Source organism: Dendrobates tinctorius, unplaced genomic scaffold (genome assembly GCF_039654945.1).
Source record: "Dendrobates tinctorius isolate UK_male_01 unplaced genomic scaffold, ASM3965494v1 ptg000245l, whole genome shotgun sequence".
Lineage (NCBI taxonomy): Eukaryota > Metazoa > Chordata > Amphibia > Anura > Dendrobatidae > Dendrobates > Dendrobates tinctorius.
In genome coordinates, this window is record NW_027361912.1 from 6,315,606 (window position 1) to 6,336,333 (window position 20,728).

At 45.7% G+C, this 20,728-nt stretch overlaps 1 protein-coding gene across 1 annotated transcript in view; it reads right to left on the minus strand.

Moving 5' to 3' along the window:
• Nucleotides 1–20,728, minus strand: part of DOCK5 (dedicator of cytokinesis 5) — a 109,172-nt gene that overhangs the window by 75,664 nt on the left and 12,780 nt on the right. The window contains exon 3 of the mRNA XM_073557148.1: nt 8,624–8,664. Coding sequence (XP_073413249.1) covers nt 8,624–8,664 — 41 coding nt within the window. The remainder of the gene's footprint in view (nt 1–8,623; nt 8,665–20,728) is intronic.

The following is a 20,728-nucleotide window of genomic DNA, read 5'->3' on the forward strand; positions in this document are numbered from 1 at the left end:
ATCAAAGGTCTCGCAAGGCATTACTGGGAACGGAAGCATCGCTGAGGCCCGGGAAGGCTGCGCGGGACGCCGGAAGGTGAATATAACACCATTTTTTTTATTATTTTTAACAATATATCTTTTACTATTGATGCCGCATAGGCGGCCTCAATGGTAAAAAGTTGGTCACACTTGTCAAACACTATGTTTGACGAGTGTGACCAACCTGTCAATCAGTTCTCCAAGCGATGCTACAGATCGCTTGGAGAACGCTAGCATTCTGCAAGCTACAAATGCTTGCAAATCGCTAGTTTTTCCGCTGGAAAATCGCGGGAACTTAAAATGAGATTTTCCCGCGGAATGGAATTCCGGAATTCTCGCGGTAACTTCCACAAGACTTCCGCTACATGTGCACATAGCCTTAGAATATACGTATCTCATTGTGGTTGTTCTAAAATGTTTATAAATTGTTCTGCTTCAGCAAAGGAAGATTGGCCTAAACATAGCAACTAAAATTAAGCTGCCCATTCAGACCCTCAGGAGTTACCACATCTAGCAACACAAACATTTTTTGAGCCAGATTCATCAAAGCTTTTAGGTCGGAATCGTAAATATTTTTTTTTTTAAAAGTCGCAAAATTTTGTCGCAACTTGAGGCTGCGCTACAATCTTGTGACATTTTGGAGTTCCCATATAATTTTTGACTAGGTCCAAAAAAAAGTGGGCAGGACGAGGGTGTAGTGACCGCTGCTTGTCAATTTCAGCGGGAACTGGAGTAAGATTTTGTGGCGGGGAGCACATCACTCGTCAGACGCTCCGGATTCATTGAACAGGAGCCTCGCACTCCACTTCATCCCCTCATCAACACCAGTGTGAAGATCGGTGGTCTTTATGAATCAGGACATACTCTTAGATTCCCCCCCCCCCCCCCCAAAACAAAAAAAACTTTTCAATCTCAAATCCTCCTGGACCAGGAGTAAAAAAATAACAGTCCAAACAATAGCCAGCACTCACATCTTCTTAAAAAAATTACTACTGTATATTGATCCAGGCTTGACAAAGGACCATGTAGGTCTGAATCATGTTGCCTGGGAGCCCAGAGGATATTTCTTTTCTGACTTTTATATTTTTTTTTTGCTATTGTGTTCAACCATTTTTTGTGCCTTTTAAACCACTGGATCAATAAAACAATTATTTTAAGAAGATGTGAGGGCCGGCTATCGTTGGAATGTTGCTATTACCGGAGCATTTTGTCTTTTGTCCTGCACCCGGACAGGTGAGCGTTTTCATATTTCAGGAGTGAAAATGCCATATTTGCTCCAATAATATACAGAGTAGGAATCTTATTAATAGAGCGAGGGAGGCATCGTCTACCGCCTGACAGTACAATATCCCAGGGCCTGCTCCTCTCCCGCACAACACTGACATTAAACATGTTCTTAAGGAAGAATGTGCCTAATGTTACAGGAAAGCACTGCAGATTATAGACCGGGCGCCCGAGACAGCAAAATGCAACTCCCCAAATGGTTCATTGCACAATACACTCTCGGCAGAACAGAAGCTGCCAATATAATAATCACGTACGTGTCCATCGCACATGTAATAATCATATGTAATAATGGCACATGTAATAATAATCATATATGTAATAATGGCACATGTGATAATAATCATATATGGCATGTAATAATCGCTCATGTAATAATAATCATAAATGGTATGTAATAATCTAACATGTAATACCGTAATCATATATGCAATAATAACCGCACATGTAATAATCAAACAGTATATGTAATATGTACTAATCATATATGTAATAACTGCACATGTAATAATCATATACCGTATGTAATAATCGGGCATACACACAGTTACATCGTTAGTACAGTTGAAAAAAAAAAACAAAAACTCCTGTCCATCAAGTTCAAACATGAGATGGGAAAGGATAGAGCGCATTTGGTTTGGTTACAGCCATAATAACTGATCCAATCTGCCCTAAAACAACACATTTTTATTTCCTGATTCCAAATACTGATAGACTGGATCAAGATTCAGAACAAGAATTTTACACATTTTAATACGCAGGCACTTAATGGACAAATTACGGGCTGTAGGCTTCGAAAGTAAAGGTTGTAACTGGATTGAACGCTGTCTCAAAGATCCCAAGGGAGCTGAGGTGAGTGGCGGTTACTCTGAATGGTTTCGGTTATAAGTGGTGACTTACCAGGAGTGAGTGAGGCACTAATAGTGATGAGCAAACGTGCTTGGTTAAAGCTTTTGGGGGACCCTACACACCCTCTGTCACAACGAGGAGTGTATGGGGGGGCTTCTGTCACTACCAGAGGGTTTAGGGGGCCCCCACTGTCGCTACCAGGGTTGTATGGGGCCCTGACTGTCACTGTCAGGGGTATAGGAGATCCTTAAAGTCATTATGGGTGGTGCAGGGAGCCCTTCTATCACTCCTAGGAGTGTAGGAAGACCTACACTACCAGGGCATTAGAGGGTCCTTACAGTCATTATCATTGGTCTAGGAGGCCCTTCTGTCACTACTAGGGATGTAGGAGGTCCTACTGTCACTACCAGGAGCATGGGAGGTCCTACAGTCACTACCAGGAGCGTGGGAGGTCCTACTGTCACTACCAGGAGCGTGGGAGGTCCTACTGTCACTACCAGGAGCGTGGGAGGTCCTACTGTCACTACCAGGAGCGTGGGAGGTCCTACTGTCACTACCAGGAGCGTGGGAGGTCCTACTGTCACTACCAGGAGCGTGGGAGGTCCTACTGTCACTACCAGGAGCGTGGGAGGTCCTACTGTCACTACCAGGAGCGTGGGAGGTCCTACTGTCACTACCAGGAGCGTGGGAGGTCCTACTGTCACTACCAGGAGCGTGGGAGGTCCTACTGTCACTACCAGGAGCGTGGGAGGTCCTACTATCACTACCAGGAGCGTGGGAGGTCATACTGTCACTACCAGGAGCGTGGGAGGTCATACTGTCACTACCAGGAGCGTGGGAGGTCATACTGTCACTACCAGGAGCGTGGGAGGCTCTACTGTCACTACCAGGAGCGTGGGAGGTCCTACTGTCACCACCAGGAGCGTAAGAGGTCCTACTGTCACTAACAGGAGTGTGGGAGGTCCTACTGTACCAGTGATGTAAGGGACATCTTTGCACTAGCTTCAGTCTAGGGAATTGTGACCTGTTATTTTTAATGTGCATTGACCAGTCCTGAACCGAATTTTGAGCCCCGGAGCCGCAGTATGCTGCTGCTGGGCTGGTTTATTCCTCGCGCAGGACAGATACATCCCACGGCACTGACCGGACACAATCTAGGAATGTACAGTACACAGGGCGGCAGAGAAAAAGACGTTAGCTAACTTTCGCTTCCGTCACGTATTTTTTTTTATTTTTTTTAATTTTTAATGGCCGTAATTTCAGTATTTTTTTGCATAAAAAAAAACAAACAACATTTTTGGGAATTTTTGTAGAAGGTAACTGTAGAGTTAATTTGATGTTTTATACATACATGTCTCTTGAGGGATATCCCTTTAAAGGTATAATTAAAGGGGGGCAGTGACTGTCTCGTGTAAATTACAGAGCGTGTGTAACAATAGACCTCCCGGCTGCCGCTCACACTGGTGACCACTAATGGCTGACGCTCGGTCTGCAGTCTCCTGACCGCCCAGATTTCTTCTATTATTTCCATACTCCTTAGTTTTCTCAACAAATAACACAGAATTAGCAACCCACAGATTACGGGGTCCCTCTATAATAAGTACAGTAAAGGAAAACGTCATTGCGCTGAAGGAGAGACTGAAGGAAACCTCCAGCAGGGCGGAGGGACGTTCTGTATACTAGGCCTCAATCTGCAAAGCTCGGCATCGCAGGTGAATTTCCATGTGGAAAAAGTCTGTAGTATGTAAAGGTCAGCAGTCTTCGTGCTTCTGGTGGACACCCCGGTGCGCTATGTCCCCGGGCGCGATTCTAATGCTCTGTAACCTACCATCAAGACCAAGGGTGGGCAAATTATTTTCCTGAGGGGCCATATGAGAGACAGTGACTGACGAGGGCTGAACCAATAGTCAGAAATTAATTCTGCTGAATATTAATATCATCATATAATTATTTATATTAATTGTATCACTTAAAATTGAGCAGAATTAAGTATGCTCACCTCCCCCTATATACCATATGAGCCCAACACAGCCCCCTATATACCATATGAGCCCCACATAGCCCCCTATGTACCATATGCGCCCCACATAGCTCCCTATATACCATATGAGCCCCACATAGCCCCCTATGTACCATATGAGCCCCACATAGCTCCCTATGTACCATATGCACCCCACATAGCTCCCTATATACCATATGAGCCCCACATAGCTCCCTATATACCATATGAGCCCCACATAGCTCCCTATATACCATATGAGCCCCACATAGCCCCCTATGTACCATATGAGCCCCACATAGCTCCCTATATACCATATGAGCCCCACATAGCTCCCTATATACCATATGAGCCCCACATAGCTCCCTATATAACATATGAGCCCCACATAGCTCCCTATATACCATATGAGCCCCACATAGCTCCCTATATACCATATGAGCCCCACATAGCTCCCTATATACCATATGAGCCCCACATAGCTCCCTATATACCATATGAGCCCGCACACAGTCCCCATATACTTTATGAGCCCGTACATAGTCCCCTATATACTGTAGAAGTCCACACACAGCCCTCACATACCGTAAGAGGCCACATACAGCCCCCTATGTACAGTATGAATCCCCACATACCATCCTATATACAGCATGAGTACCCCACATAGCACCCTAAATAAAGCATGAGCACCCCACATAGCCTTCAAAACAGTATGAGCACCCCATATACAGTATAGACCCCCACATAGTCTCCTATATATAGTACAATACCCCTATATACAGTATGAGTGCCCACTTAGCCCCTTTACCCCTTTATACAGCATAAGCCCCCCACATACCCTCCTATATATAAAGATGAGCCCCTACAATATACAATAAGAGCACAAACATAGCCTCCATATATACAGTGACCTCTTTGAATTTTTCACTCTGTTTTATTGCAGCCATTAGGTAAATTCAAAAAGTTCATTTTTTTCTCATTAATGTACACTCTGCACCCCAACTTGACTGAAAAAAAAAGCAGAAATATAGAAATTTTTGCAAATTTATTAAAAAAGAAAAACTGAAATATCACATGGTCATAAGTATTCAGACCCTATGCTCAGTATTGAGTAGAAGCACCCTTTTGAGCTAGTACAGCCATGAGTCATCTTGGGAATGATGCCACAAGTTTTTCACATGTTGGTGGACAGCCATTTTCAGGTCTCCAGAGATGCTCAAGAATGCTGTGTACTTAGGGTCATTAGGGTCATTGTCTTGTTGGAAGGTGAACCTTCGGCCAAGTCTGAGGTCCAGACCACTCTGGAAGAGGTTTTCATCCAGCATATCTCTGTACTTGGCTGCATTCACGTTTCCTTCAATTGCAACCAGTCATCCTGTCCCTGCAGCTGAAAACACCCCCATAGCATGATGCTGCCACCACCATGTTTCACTGTTGGGATTGTATTGGGCAGGTAATGAGCAGTGCCTGGTTTTCTCCACACATACCGCTTAGAATTGTCACCAATAAGTTCTATCTTCGTCTCATCAGACCAGAGAATCTTATTTCTCATAGTCTGGGAGTCCTTCATGTGTTTTTTTAGCAAACTCTATGCGGGCTTTCATATGTCTTGCACTGAGGAGAGGCTTCCGTCGGGCCACACTGCCACAAAGGCCCAACTGGTGGAGGGCTGCAGTAATAGTTGACTTTGTTGAACTTTCTCCCATCTCCCTACTGCATCTGTGGAGCTCAGCCACAGTGATCCTGGGGTTCTTCTTTACCTCTCTCACCAAGGCTCGTCTCCCACAATTGCTCAGTTTGGCTGGACGCCAGGCCTAGGAAGACTTCTGGTGGTCCAAACTTCTTCCATTTAAGTATTATGGAGGCCACTGTGCTCTTAGGAACCTTGAGTACTGCAGAAATTCTTTTGTAACCTTGGCCAGATCTGTTCCTTGCCACAATTCTGTCTCTGAGTTCCTTGGCCAGTCCCTTTGACCTCATGATTCTCATGTGGTCTGACATGCACTGAGGTCTTATATAGACAGGTCTGTGCTTTTACAAATCAAGTCCTATCAGTTTAATTAAACACTGCTGGACTCCAATGAAGTAGAACCATCTCAAGAAGGATCACAAGGAAATGGACAGCATGTGAATTAAATATGAGTGTCTGAGCAAAGGCTCCGAATACTCATGACCATGTAATATTTCAGTTTTTCTTTTTTAATAAATTTGCAAAAATTTCTACATTTCTGCTTTTTTCAGTCAAGATGAGGGGCAGAGTGTACATTAATGAGAAAAAAATGAATTTTTTTGAATTTATCAAATGGCTGCAATGAAACAAAGAGTGAAAAATTTAAAGGGGTCTGAATACTTTCCGTACCCACTGTACAATACGAGCCCCACATAGCCTTGGTGGAAAATGGACCCGGCAGCCCCATCGTCCATCAATGTACTCACCGCAGTGTGCATCCTGAGGATGCAGATAATGGTGACAGCAGGTGGCTGTGTCAGATGGACAGCGGGAATGGTGTAGCCCGTGAGCCACTTTTTCAACCCTTTGGCCCAGCTCAGTCAGCAGGCCAGATTGGAACAGCCAGAAGGCTGGATGTGGCCAGTGTGTTGCTATTTTTCTAATCCAAACTATTTAAGTGGGCGGATATTCTTTATGAGCATTCTACCAGCACTCTTAGTACTGTAACTCCCTTACTTTCTAAAATGCATTGCACTTGCAATTGACCTATAACTTGCCTCTCTGCTGTTATGACTGTGTGCACTGTGCCAGTCAAGAAAGCAAGAGCCATAAACTGGGGTGACTAGAAGTGGCTCCAATTTCGGAATGAGGTACTTTGGATCCACCAAAAAAATTGTCTCACTGCCCACGTGGCTAATTACTAAAGAACATGTGGCTAATTATTGGATTTACTTCAAGATTTATCCCTAAGAGTGGAGAAAACAAAGAACAGTTTTTCTCTGGGCTTTTGTGGTGTTTGGGCCTCATCTCCTCGTGATCACAGCAGATTTGTTATATCTCAACCACCCGCAGATAAAAGCTTTTATCCGTCTGTCTGGATGATCTGATAATTGCTTATTTTAGCAAATTTACAAGAATAATGTCATACTACACAGAAATAGACATAAGAAATAAAAATAACACGAATTTCAGAGTTCTCTAACCCCAAGGTTGGATTTTGTGTCCACATCATCACTATATTATACTTCTCTACGCTTTAAGAGAAGGCTTCCTGAATATACTGATCAACATTAGTGCTGGCAGAATAAGGATGTTTAACTCTCACCCATAACTATAAATGTCGCTAACACTTCCCCAAACTCATTTCCACCATCCATTTTTGGTCTAGAATTTGCTCGGAATTTACTGGGACTTTATCTGAAAAATTAGCTCTTGCATCTATGTGGCCTCCAAACCACTTCTTACTCCTTAGTTTCCTTGTCTGGGTTTTCTGTACTCTGTTTACTATGTACTGGGAGTACAAACGCCGGTAGTAAGTAAAAAAGTGCAGGTGTCCTCCTCTCAGCCCTCAGCAGTAGAGTTGAGCGACTTTGGTCGGATCGGGTTTCATGAAACAAAATTTGAGTCGGATGAAACTGGTCCGACTAGGGTAAAAAAAAAAAGTCGGAGTTTCGTCTGAAACCCAACCCCAATGCAAGTCAATGGGAAATAAAGGTCGGCATTGAGTGGATGAATGTCATCCGCCCAATACCGACTTTTATTTCCCATTGACTTGCATTGGGGTCGGGATTCTGACAAAACTCTGACCTTTTTTTGCCCTAGTCGGACCAGTTTCATTCAGGTTTCACGAAACCAAATTCGACCAAAGTCGCTCAACTCTACTCAGCAGGATAGTGCTGTGCATCCTACAGACGCATTACTAAGTCATGTCTACTGCACCGGACCATCAGCGGAAACACCTCTAGCACAATTGTACTCAACGCCAATGAGATCAAACAGTTTTGCTGTGACGACTCATAAACCCAGTAGAGCTGGTATGGCAGTGATGCCTAATCTCGCTAGCACTGGGTACAAGCGTGCTGGAGAAATGACTGCTGATGGCAGGTGGAGGAGACACATGATTTAGTAATACTTATCTTCCCGAGTCCTGAGACGAGGACACCTCCACTAAATTTCTTGAAGGGCAGAGAGCATACTCCTAAAGTGCCTCCTTCTCCACTGCCAGACCTCATCTTCCCGATGCACAGTAGCGGAGTACAGAAAAGCCTGACGAGTAGCAGAGAAATAAGCAGGGTTTGGAGGCCACTTAGATGTAAGTTTTTTATAGGACTGAAACCAAATTGCTAAGTAAGCTCTATAACATTTTCAATGCTGGATAGAATTAGCCAAAAAAAAAAAAAACCTGTGAAAATTTAGTTACTCTTTAATCTCTTAATAACCAGATTAGGATCCCAAAAAACATTTTAGAAGAAGACAAATCCGTCAGATTAAAAGTTTTCCATTACTAAAACATGACTCACCTTCTTCAATTTGTTTTTCCACGTGAATCCTCTGTACCAGCCTGTGAAGAGGTCCAAAAACCGACAGTTATGACAAAGTACTAAACACAGACAGTCAACCTATTTTTTTTTTTTTTTTTAAATTCCATGTAATACTTTATTTAACCTGCGGGGGCACTGCAGGGAAATCAAACAACTGGTTCCTATGCAGAGCACAGTCGGAGCCACGGAAACTACATTTTCCATGGTTTTTTGCTTGTGATTTCATCTCATCCAATATCTGCTCCCTACACCTCCTGAATAGGATGCACACCGGTGGGGGCCTCCTTGTCCTCCAAGAACTCCTCTTATTAGGTAAAAGACCCTGCACAATGCAAAGGAATTGGCAATTGGACAGGGAATGCATCGGTGCATAGTTGTTTTTGTTGGCATTTTTTTTCCTAACAGCACCACTTCTTTCAACAGGTTGTTTCTGGTATTGCAGTTCTGTACTATTCAATTCAGATACAACTTGTAGACAATATCAGTGCCTTTTTTTGGAAGATGGCAGTCATGTTTTTGTAATCCTGGGCACAAACCCTCTTTAAAATCCCTGAAAGTCTCACCAAGCCGCGGAGTCGAACAATAGACACTAAAGAAATGCTAAAAATGCTCTTCACACAAGCCATTCAGCACACAAGGGGTTAGCTATTGCACGTCCAGTGTGACCGCCATATACAATGGCCACATTCTGCTCAGTGAGGAGGGTGGGTGTAGATGAGAGATTTCTCCGCTGACACTGAAGGTCAGAGGAAGCAATCCAGCGGGAGGATCATACACGACAGAGGATAACGCAGGACGGAGGGTCCCGGAGGGCAGAGGATCCCAGAGGACAGAGGATCCCGGAGGACAGAGGATAACGCAGGACGGAGGGTCCCGGAGGGCAGAGGATCCCAGAGGACAGAGGATCATGCAGGATGGAGGGTCCCGGAGGACAGAGGATCCGAGAGGACAGGGGGTCCCGGAGGACAGAGGATCCCGAGGGACAGAGGATCTCGTGGGACAGAGGGTCCCGGAGGACAGAGGATCCCAGAGGGGGGAGGATCCCAGAGGGGGGAGGATCCCAGAGGGGGGAGGATCCCAGAGGACGAAGGATCCCCCAGAGGACAGAGGATCCCCCAGAGGACAGAGGATCCCGAGGGACAGAGGATCCCACAGGACAAAGGGTTCCGGAGGACAGAGGATCCCAGAGGGGGGGAGGATCCCAGAGGGAGGAGGATCCCGAGGGACAGAGGATCCCACAGGACAGAGGATCCCACAGGACAGAGGATCCCACAGGACAGAGGATCCCGGAGGACAGAGGGTCCCGGAGGACAGAGGGTCCCGGAGGACAGAGGGTCCCGGAGGACAGAGGATCACGAAGGACAGAGGATCACGAAGGACAGAGGATCACGCAGGACAGAGGATCACGCAGGACAGAGGATCACGCAGGACAGAGGATCACGCAGGACAGAGGATCACGCAGGACAGAGGATCACGCAGGACAGAGGATCATGTAGGATGGCTCCACAATCCCACTGCTATTATGACTAATGCTGGATTGGACTGTATGAAAATTTGCCTAGTGTGAATATACCCATACAGATATCAGAGCCTGTTGGGCACATGTTTGTCTATCACATGATAAGGACAGTTAGATTTTTTTTTAGTCCTTGGAAATAACCAGCTAAAATTCGCCATAAATGACAGAAAGCAGTGATCTCAAAATCCATATCGTGTACGGTAATATAATACAATGAAAGATCTGTCTGTTCACTTTTCAAAAGTTACAAAGAACAACTTTTCGTTTCCAAAACCAAAATTTTCCCTTTAGCGCCGAAATGTGTTAGTAAAAGTTTTAGTTTTAGACTCTTTTACTTTCCTTAGTCATAACTTTTTTCCATTTTTTCTTAAGGCAAGTTGCTATTTTTTCTATGTATTTTTTTAAATACGTTTTTCTGTTTTTGTGTAAAATGATTGATAATAAAGTTTGGGTATATTTCGATATACTTCTTTTTGTACTTTATTTACATTTTTTGTAGTTATAGGATTATGTTAAGTAGCTATTAAAAGCCTTGTTTGTTGTTCATGTTTTGCATGTTTGAAACTTTCAAGAAGTAAAATGAATTATTTGAGAAAAAAAAATAAATTACACTATATGTATATATTTTTATTTTTTTTTAACGAATCCCACTTAAACTGAACATTTTTGGCAACATCCGTAACCCCCAGTTAAAAAATTTTTTTTACTGCTATTTAAATAGAAACTGCAATTTCACCACATAAGCTGAATATATATACAGATACAAAGGAAACTGAGAAGGAAGCGGAGATTTAAAGAGCTCTCACTGGTTCATTATAAATACGCTGCTCAAAAAATAAAGGGAACAGAAATATTACAATTGCAAATCTTTATTCATTACATAGTGGCATGCGTTGAGAATAATAAAACATAAAAATAATCAATGTAAATCAAAATTCATATCCTATTGAGGAATCAAAATTCATATCCTATTGAGGTCTGGATTTGGAATGATATGATACTCAAAATCAAAGTGGAAAATCAAATTACATGCTGATCCAACTTCAGTGGAAATGCTTCAAGACAAGGAAATGATGCTCAGTGGTGTGTATGACCTCCACGTGCCTGTATGACCTCCCTGCAATGCCTGGGCATGCTCCTGATGAGGCGGCTAATGTTCTCCTGAGGGATCTCCTCCCAGACCTGGATTACAGCATCAGTCAACTCCTGGACAGTCTGTGATGAAACGTGGCACTGGTGGATGGAATGAGACATGATATCCCAGATGTGTTCGATTGGATTCAGGTCTGCGGACCGGGCGGCCCAGTCCATAGCATCAATGCCTTCATCATGCAAGAACTGCTGACACACTTCAGCCATATGAGGCCTAGCATTACTATGCATTAGAAGGAACTCAGGGTCCACTGCACCTGCATATGGTCTCACAACTCACAATAGGTCTGAGGATCTCCTCCCGGTACTTAATGGAAGTCAGTGTGAAGCCCTCCAAAAAAATGGCTCCCCACACCATTACTGACCCACTGCCAAACCAGTCATGCTGGAGGATATTGCAGGCAGCAGAGCATTCTCCATGGTGTCTCCAGACTCTGTCACATGTGCTCAGTGTGAACCTGCTCTTATCCATGAAGAGCACAGGGCACCAATGTCAAATCTGTCAACCTTGCTGTTCTATGGCAAATGCCAATCACCCTGCACGGTGTTGGGCTGTAAACACCCACTTGTGGACGTCTGGCCCTCATACCACCCTCATGGAGTGTTTCTGATAGTTTGAGCAGACATATGGATGATAGTGACCTGCTGGAAGCTATTTTGCAGGGCTCTGGCACTGCTCCTCCTGTTCTTCCTTGCAGAAAGGAGGAGGTGGCAGTCCTGCTGCTGAGTTGTTGCCCTCCTACGGCCCCCTCCATGTCTCCTGGTATCTGCTCCATGCTCCGCACATTGTGCTGACAGACACAGCTACCCTTCTTGCCACATCTCACATTGATGTGCCATCTTGGATGAGCTGTACTACCTGAGCAACTTCTGTGGGTTGTAGACACCACCTCATGCTACTGTACAGCACCTCTAGGGGTGAGGGCAATGATAAAACGCAAAAGTGGGAAAAAACGAAGAGAAAAGAGAAATGACGAGAACAGTTAAAGTGTTCCCTTTAGTTTTTTTTAAGCAGTGTACATAAAAAAATTAGATACATAAAAAGATACTTAAATACCAAAGTCACTTAAATATTTTTTGGGGTCAAAAATTTTTTTTTTTTTATTGTCCCTGCAGATCCAATATTTTATGCAACAGGCAGCTAAGCCCATGTTCTGGTCTAAAGACCCTGCAAACAAGACCTCTGATCTCAGCTTACTATTCTCCTGATACTGTGAGGATGAAAAAGGGGTTAAATTACATAGTTGAATTTTCAGATCCAACAGGTTCATTTAGATGGGGGTAAATTGGGGCCAATCGACTATATACAAGTTATTTACAGGCCGATGAGAACAGAATTAAAGTTAATAGGAACATTCTGTCCCTATCAGCAGCACATTCCCAATCATCCGCATTTTGCTCATATATAGGGTGATCACCAACATGATATGCTATAACTGTATACAAAAAAACATACATGGACCGCACATGTAAAACTCAAGCATTGATCACTTGAGGCAAAAATTTACAAAACGGAACATGAGGTTCTTAGTTAACATTCTAGTCAAACTGCATAAAGCCCACTGCCATGGTAAATGTCTTACCGTGTCCCTAAACTGACACGATCATGAGGAACGAGAATTCCTGAGAACACTAAGGATGCTCTCATATTGCGCTTAGTAGCCACGTCTGGGCAGACGTCCGAATCTCCCAGCGAAACGGGGTTCGCCGACGGACCATAGGCTGTAATGGTGACGGCAGAGTGAACGTGGGTTCTGACATGCCTCATTTTTGGGAGTGCACGCCACTCTGACTCTGTCAAACTACGTCTGAATGTCCGCCTCCAGTAGACGTACACTCTGGAAAATAACGCACGTTCACTCTGGTGTCACCATTACAGTCTGTGGCCTAGTGAGCACAAAGGTCCGAAGCCTGTTTTGCTGGGGGTTCGGACGTATGCCCTGACGGGACCAGCGAGCTTGACCCTAAATGCAATATGAAAGCACCCTAATTCGCCAATTGGATTATTTAAATGCACCTTAAAGCAAAAGGAAAATTCAATATACCTAAACCATAAAGCGTGCACAGGCCAATAGGTTATAAAAAAATTTAAAAAAAATAATAAAAAAAAAAAAAAAAAAAACACATTTTATTACAAGAAACACTAAAAATTCATACTTGGTTAAAAAAAACATGTGGATACAGCCGAAAAATCAGGTGCGTGAATCATGAATGTTGTATAGGAGGAAATAGTCCAAATAAATACCACAGAGCAAGGAAATGCCATACGGAAGGGGAAAATCACAGTACAATACCGGCAGATCATATATACACATGCATCCATGCCCACAGTCCCTCCAAACCAAATAGGTAAAAGGAGGCACATCACTATATGATATACATAAAACATATAATAATCTAAATATATAGAAACAAATATAAAAGAACTACTACGGTAATATCAAATCCAATTGATCTGCAAGAGCGGGTAACCCACCAGACCAAAGAGAAAATTCTGCATTTTTGTGACCCCGCTTTTTTTTTTTAGCAGTGATTAGAATGGGTGTGCCGATGCCAGCTGCCAGAGCAAGTAGAGCAGCCCGATACCTGCAGAGACAGGCCTGCATTAATATCTTGGTTTTACTGCAAATTTTATTTATTAGGCGTCTGTACATCACGAGTGTCTCATATCGCAGATCTGGTACCATTTTGCCTTGGGTCTGCTGATGGGGCAATGATTGGACAAAGTGAATTTTTCCTCTTTGATCCCAATTTTTTAATGTTTTCAAGTGGGTAATCCTGAAGTCCCCCACTTACGGTAACGGTGTATGTTCAATTTTAAGTTGTCATCATGTGTATCGTGTCATTCATTGCTGGCCAGACCCAGTTAGTTTTTCCTAGTTGCCCTTTTGCAGGACGAGGTAACAAATATCAGTGCAGCCCATACAGAGCCCAAAGCTAAAGTGCTGGCAAGCATGAGAACACAGGGCAAGACAGGCCATAGGAGAGAGTCTGCTGCTACTGCCATGAGAAGCACAGCTAGGAAATGTTGAGTCCGAATGTGCAGCAAAGCTCGAGCACAGCCTCCGAGACATAATTCTGTGGGTTTGTAGAACAAGGTTTAAGTTCAGCCTCAACATCTGCAAGGAGTTTGTATGTTCTCCCTGTGTTTGCGTGGGTTTCCACCGGGTTCTCCGGTTTCCTCCCACGTTCCAAAGACATACTGATAGGGAATTTAGATTGTGAGCCCCATTGGGGACAGTGATGATAATGTGTGCAAACTGTAAAGCGCTGCGGAATAGGTTAGCGCTATATAAAAATGAAAATTATTACTATTTACTAGCTGAAGAGCCCGGGTACAGTAACTAACTACAGTTAGTTATAACAAATTATAATATATATATATATATATCTATATCTCTCTGAGTGTATAGCCCCGCCCACTCCGCATAGCCACATTCACTATAATATCCCACATCATCCCATCAGCCAGAGCTACCGGACTACTACCCCTAATATCCCACATCATCCCATCAGCCAGAGTCATCGGTCTACTACCCCTAATATTCCACATCATCCCGTCAGCCAGAGCCACCGGACTACTACCCCTAATATCCCACATCATCCCGTCAAAGCCACCGGACTACTACCTCTAATATCCCACATCAACCCGTCAGCCAGAGCTACCGGACTACTACCCCTAATATCCCACATCGTCCCGTCAGCCAGAGCCACCGGACTACTACCACTAATATTCCACATCATCCCGTCAAAGCCACCGGACTACTACCTCTAATATCCCACATCAACCCGTCAGCCAGAGCTACCGGACTACTACCCCTAATATCCCACATCGTCCCGTCAGCCAGAGCCACCGGACTACTACCACTAATATCCCACATCATCCCGTCAGCCAGAGCCACCGGACTACTACCCCTAATATCCCACATCGTCCCGTCAGCCAGAGCCACCGGACTACTACCCCTAATATTCCACATCATCCCGTCAGCCAGAGCCACCGGACTACTACCACTAATATTCCACATCATCCCGTCAAAGCCACCGGACTACTACCTCTAATATCCCACATCAACCCGTCAGCCAGAGCTACCGGACTACTACCCCTAATATCCCACATCGTCCCGTCAGCCAGAGCCACCGGACTACTACCACTAATATCCCACATCATCCCGTCAGCCAGAGCCACCGGACTACTACCACTAATATCCCACATCGTCCCATCAGCCAAAGCCACCGGACTACTACCCCTAATATCCCACATCATCCCGTCAGCCAGAGCCACCGGACTACTACCCCTAATATCCCACATCATCCCGTCAGCCAGAGCCACCGGACTACTACCCCTAATATCCCACATCATCCCATCAGCCAGAGCTACCGGACTACTACCCCTAATATCCCACATCATCCCGTCAGCCAGAGTCATCAGACTACTACCCCTAATATCCCACATCATCCCGTCAGCCAGAGCCGCCGGACTACTACCCCTAATATCCCACATCATCCCATCAGCCAGAGCTACCGGACTACTACCCCTAATATCCCACATCATCCCGTCAGCCAGAGCCACCGGACTACTACCCCTAATATCCCACATCATCCCGTCAGCCAGAGCCGCCGGACTACTACCCCTAATATCCCACATCATCCCGTCAGCCAGAGCCACCGGACTAATACCACTAATATTCCACATCATCCTGTCAAAGCCACCGGACTACTACCTCTAATATCCTGCATCATCCCGTCAGCCAGAGCCACCGGACTACTAATATCCCACATCATCCCGTCAGCCAGAGCCACCGGACTACTACCCCTAATATCCCACATCATCCCGTCAGCCAGAGCCACCGGACTACTACCACTAATATCCCACATCATCCCGTCAGCCAGAGCCACCGGACTACTACCACTAATATCCCACATCATCCCGTCAGCCAGAGCCACCGGACTACTACCCCTAATATCCCACATCGTCCCGTCAGCCAGAGCCACCGGACTACTACCACTAATATCCCACATCATCCCGTCAGCCAGAGCCACCGGACTACTACCACTAATATCCCACATCGTCCAGTCAGCCAGAGCCACCGGACTACTACCCCTAATATCCCACATCATCCCGTCAGCCAGAGCCACCGGACTACTACCACTAATATCCCACATCGTCCCGTCAGCCAGAGCCACCGGACTACTACCACTAATATCCCACATCATCCCGTCAGCCAGAGCCACCGGACTACTACCACTAATATCCCACATCGTCCCGTCAGCCAGAGCCACCGGACTACTACCCCTAATATCCCACATCATCCCGTCAGCCAGAGCCACCGGACTGCTACCACTAATATCCTACATCATCCCGTCAGAGCCACCGGACTACTGCCCCTAATATCCCACATCATGCCGTCAAAGCCAGTAATAGTAGAATAGTGAAATTGCACAGAAACACGGTTCACTAAGATCCCAGGTTTTCTACTGATCAGACTGATATTCTCACTTATCTGCCACCATAAATATCACAGTCATGCTTTTCACCAATGGACAGGCACAAACCTTATACATTAGTACAGTAGAGAAACCTTCACACACATTTTCATGCACCGTCAACTTGTAATTTGTCCGGCTGAGTTGCTCATGGATGTACAGCATCTGTATGCAGTATAGTAGTGTGGCGCCCCTGAGGGTTCAGTTGCCACAGAGCTACTGCACCTCCTCCTGAGGTGTGGTGCCCCACCATCCAGGTAAGTTGGAGGCTCATGACCACGCTCCAACACCTGCACCCATCATCACAAAGTAGTGTAGCAAAGCCACATTGCGGCTCCCTGCTTGGAGTGTAGCAGAGCACCTTTGATGGTGCCCTGCTTGGAACACGAAACGTGCTGGGAGGCGGGTGGAGTTAGAATACATAAAAGAGCGGGAAGGGTTAGTTCAGTTCAGTTGAGAGTCGAGTGTTCAGTGGAGTAGAGTGTGGAGTGGAAGAGAGGAGATCCCTGAGAGAGGGATGGAGGAAGGAAGTGCAGCAGCAGATCACAGTGACCTGGGTCTGCTGGCACGGGAATGGAAAGAGACAGATATTGAAGAGAAACCTGATCTTCCATAAGAAGGAAAGACTAGTACGGAACGCAGGAGTAAAAGGGAACAGAGGACGTGGGTTAGAAGAGAACCCTGCCTAGAAGTTCTAAGCGCAAGGCCGGGGCCCAGTCCCCAAGGTTGTATGGATACTAATGGGTCCTACAGCAGACACCGGTGGAGTAGTGGGCTGTAAATGCACTACTCCCATCTAAGACTTGAGGGCACAACAGCAACATTGATAGCGAGCCGAGACTTAGGAGTAAGGAGTCCCAGAAGCAGGCTACAGCTGTCTGCCGTACAAGTATAGTTCTTGCGAACATCTGACAGGAGGAACTCCAGTGTAACTCAGTACTGGGAGTACTTCACTCAAAGGCGCTATAGAGGAGATGTTCAGAAAGGCACATGTTGGCGGAGTATTGGAAGGGAGCATTCCATCTTGCTTGGAGGTTGACTGAGCCCCTGACCCGGAGGACACAGCACGGAGGCAGGCACCTGTACGTACTACAGACTGTGAGTAAAGCTTTGGAACTACAAGCCCTTGTGTCCTCCACTCATTCCGGCGCCAACATCCTCAACACTGCTACATTTCTGCACTATCCATGTCTCCCCACTATTATCTCCTTTTTAACACTGCCCTGGGACTACAGCTCCACCTGTGGGGAGCTTCAACATCTTTGCTGCACCACACTACCAGTCCCAGAGGATCTGCATGCAGCGTCAGCTTAACATCTCAATTGCCGAACACCACAGGTGGCGTCACGAACTATTCATCTAATCCATTGCATTTCCACCATTCAATCGCCCCTATTACTTGGGCGCCCAGGGCCACGGACCGGGTCACTGCTGCTGTGACACATCCCGCTGACACCGGCCCGGTACAGAGTACCCCACAGCCCTGGGAGGGCGACCCAGTATCAAATTTAATGGATTGTTATGGGAAAAGCATTACGTGTTATATGGGTATATTCAGGTGAATTATGGGGAAAGTAGCACTTTAAAAAAACTCACAGCATCAGAGCACAGTAACACATCAATAATGCATAAAAGCGTCCGTGAGAAAATATTAAATCCACATGACATTTAATATGTGCACTTTCCTACATTCATGTGTGTCACTTAAAGATACCACACGGGAGGGGGGGATTCATTTCTGTCATGTGCTCTCTGCTTCTTTCTTGGGGGCAGACAATGGCTGGGAGCTTATGTTCCCAGGGATGCTAGATTTCTCCCACCATGTCAGTGTCTGCTGAGGTGTTGTCAAGTGGGATAACTTGCTTATAGCAACCAATCACAGCTCAGCTGCTTTTAACCAGCTCTGGTGAAATGAGAGATGCTTAGTGATTGGTTGCAATGAAAACTTTTGATCATAGCAACCAATCACAGCTGACCTTCTTGTGAACAGCTCTGGTGAAATGAAAGATGCTTCGCGATTGGTTGGTGATACCACATTTTAAAAAAGACCTCAACAAACTGGAGCAAGTTCAGAAAAGAGCGACCAGAATGGTGACCGGTCTGCAAACCCCTGTCTTATGAGGAAAGGTTGCAGGATTTGGGAATGTTTAGTTTGCAAAAGAGAAGACTGAGAGGAGACTTAATAGCTGTCTACAAATATCTAAAGGGCTGTCACATTTTAGAAGGATCAACTTTATTCTCATTTGCACGAGGAAAGACTAGAAGCAATGCGATGAAACTGAATGGGAGGAGACACAGATTAGATATTAGAAAAAACTTTTTGACAGTTAGAGTGATCAATGAGTGGAACAGGCTGCCACGAGAAGTGGTGAGTTCTCCTTCAATGGAAGTCTTCAAACAGAGGCTGGACAGACATCTGACTGGGATGATTTAGCGAATCCTGCTTTGAGCAGGGGGTTGGACCAGATGGCCCAGGAGGTCCCTTCCAACTCAACGATTCTATGATTCTATGATACACACATACATACATTCATTTTTATATATAGAGATTATTCAGCCTCCACGAGATAAGTCTGTAAGCTGGTGGAGCATGGCTCAAGTTCAGCCTCCAAGAGATAAGTTTATTAGCTGGTGGAGCAAGGCTCTAGGTCAGCCTCTGGGAGTGAAGTCTGGTGGAGCAAGGCTCTAGGTCAGCCTCTGGGAGAGAAGTCTGGTGGAGCAAGGCTCTAGGTCAGCCTCTGGGAGAGAAGTCTGGTGGAGCAAGGCTCTAGGTCAGCCTCTGGGAGAGAAGTCTGGTGGAGCAAGGCTCTAGGTCAGCCTCTGGGAGAGAAGTCTGGTGGAGCAAGGCTCTAGGTCAGCCTCTGGGAGAGAAGTCTGGTGGAGCAAGGCTCTAGGTCAGCCTCTGGGAGAGAAGTCTGGTGGAGCAAGGCTCTAGGTCAGCCTCTGGGAGAGAAGTCTGGTGGAGCAAGGCTCTAGGTCAGCCTCTGGGAGAGAAGTCTGGTGGAGCAAGGCTCTAGGTCAGCCTCTGGGAGAGAAGTCTGGTGGAGCAAGGCTCTAGGTCAGCCTCTGGGAGAGAAGTCTGGTGGAGCAAGGCTCTAGGTCAGCCTCTGGGAGAGAAGTCTGGTGGAGCAAGGCTCTAGGTCAGCCTCTGGGAGAGAAGTCTGGTGGAGCAAGGCTCTAGGTCAGCCTCTGGGAGAGAAGTCTGGTGGAGCAAGGCTCTAGGTCAGCCTCTGGGAGAGAAGTCTGGTGGAGCAAGGCTCTAGGTCAGCCTCTGGGAGAGAAGTCTGGTGGAGCAAGGCTCTAGGTCAGCCTCTGGGAGATAGATGGTGGAGCAAGGCTCAAGTGCAGCCTCCGAAAGATAATTCTGTCAGCTGGTGGAGAGACTGAGCGACTGTTCAGTTACAGACGGTCAGTTTGGGTGGCGACTGTGCCAGCAAAAGGCTAAAGTGGCCAAAGAAGAATAAAAGACTGGCTACACTGAGGCCTACTAAGGGGCCTGCTGACCCAAATATATCGGAACAGGTGAACTATTGGGCAAGGACAGTAAAAGACATAAATGGAAGCCCCTCTGGTATCTTTGCCCATGTCATCTCTTCGGTTATCTCTAGCCTAGGTTACAGATCTTTACTCGACCTGTATGTATCTGTACCCACATTTATCTATCACTGACTCTATCGGAAAAGGCTTTTTAAGCTTCTTCTCTGATACCATACACTTTCAAGCCAAGTGCTCAGATTTACCCAGGAGGCACATAGGAGGCCCAAAACGAGAGCTTCAGGTGACCTAAAACCAACATTTAGAAGCATGTGTAGTGGGAAAACCCCTTCAACACGTTGGACCCTGTTTTTCTTGTTTTGTAGCTCGGGCTGTCAGCAGCAGTTTCCGAGCGTCCTTAAAAACCTCAATAGTAAATTTCCCTGATTCTTAAT